Below are 1,547 nucleotides of genomic sequence, written 5' to 3'. Positions count from 1 at the left end.
CATTTAGGTTGTGGTCGGTGTGAACAGGTTCGCAATTAAATATAGCATGGTAGTATTAATTTGGAATGTGACGAGATGCAAGCTCAAAATTTATTGACGGTTCTAATTTCGAAGTGCTGCACTATTTTCGGATGGCATAACATGCACACAGCATCAACACGACATGAGCTTCGTCTGCCTGGTGCGCAGTCGGGTAGGTTGTCCAAGTATAGACACAGCCAAGCCCTCCTTGGCATCTGCACAGAGAAATTAGGATCGGAGGGAGTACTACTAGAAGTACTACTTTGATGTGTCGCGTCAACTCACACAAGTATGCAACACTTCCTGAACAAACAAGCATATAAGCTGTTGTTATACTTCTTACCCGAAGGATCTTTATATACAACAGACACAAAATATCCATTCAACTGTTGGAAATTACTTTAACTTCTGCTGCTGATCTGATGTCGAAGTAATTGCTGCATCGCCACCAAAACCCACCATCTCTTAAGCTAAAGTAGACTGAGCTAACCCCTATATTAGCATATTACTAAGATAAACAGAAGGCACTGTAGAATCATTTAGGACGTGAGCTTCTCAATCTGAATGTGGAGGGACACCAGCTTAGCCCCAGCTAGCAGCTTGGGCGAAACTGTGAAGAAGGTCAGCTCATGCACGGCGACGTCACCGGGATTCCACCTTGACGGTGTCGGTCCTGCCTATGGGCTCCCCCGGCGGGCCGTTCGCCCACAGCTTGGCCACGTAGTGCGGTAGTGGGGACGCCCCCGGTCTGATGCAGACGACCGACATGGCGATGGGCGCGCCGATGTCGAGCACGCCGCCGACCAAGAAAAACACGCGGCCGTCCTCCTCTGCGAACAGCAAGAGCCGTGGCTCCGCCAGTGGCACTTGCAGCTGGAGCGCCTTGCCGTACTGGATCATGTGCATGGGCATGGGATGCATGGTGCTGATGTGGTGGGAGAGCGCCGGTGGCGGGCCTTCGTAGTCACAGACGGGCATGGGGCATTTGTAGGGCACGAGCGAACACACGCTCTAGTGATCGGCGAGCTTATGGTAAGTGACGTAGAGCCCACAGCCTTTGTGTGGGCACTCCACCCTCACCAAGGAGAGGACAGTGTCCATTGCCATGTTCCGCCTGTCGAAGCCAACGCCGCGCTCGCACTTCTGGCACTACCGCTGGTTCCCTGGGTGATCGACGCGGCAGTCTACGCAGGCCAGGTGCCCTCCCTTGCACTGCACAAATCAATCGAACAGCACATCAATCAAGAAACCCACACCTTGCTTGATCAGCCGAACGAACGAGGTGTATTTGAACCTCATACACTGGAGGCTTCAAGGGGTGGAGGCACAAGGGGCAGTGGAGCAAGCTGAGGTCCATCGAGACCACAGAGAGCTCCATCGTCAGGTCCTGTTCCGTCAGTATGATCACGCCCTCCTCATGCACAACCATCTCTCGCTTTATTAGGGCCGGGGCATTACAAAGCTTTACCATCACATATTCATACTACTTCAAGGTGCATTAAATCAACACATGCAAGTACCAAAAG

The 1,547-nt window shown here is 52.2% G+C and overlaps 1 protein-coding gene across 1 annotated transcript; it reads right to left on the bottom strand.

Annotated features, from left to right (window-relative positions):
- Window positions 1-663: 663 nt before the first annotated feature.
- LOC147979872 (uncharacterized) lies at window positions 664-999 on the bottom strand. Its single transcript, XM_087515374.1, has one exon. The coding sequence runs from the start codon at window positions 997-999 to the stop codon at window positions 664-666; it is 336 nt and encodes a 111-aa protein (XP_087371500.1).
- Window positions 1,000-1,547: the final 548 nt, after the last annotated feature.

The sequence above is a fragment of the Triticum urartu genome, chromosome 3A (assembly GCF_056163025.1).
Source record: "Triticum urartu cultivar PI428250 chromosome 3A, HENAU_Tu73, whole genome shotgun sequence".
Lineage (NCBI taxonomy): Eukaryota > Viridiplantae > Streptophyta > Magnoliopsida > Poales > Poaceae > Triticum > Triticum urartu.
The sequence above is the reverse complement of the archived record's forward strand: the minus strand, read 5'-3'. Positions and strand labels throughout refer to the sequence as shown.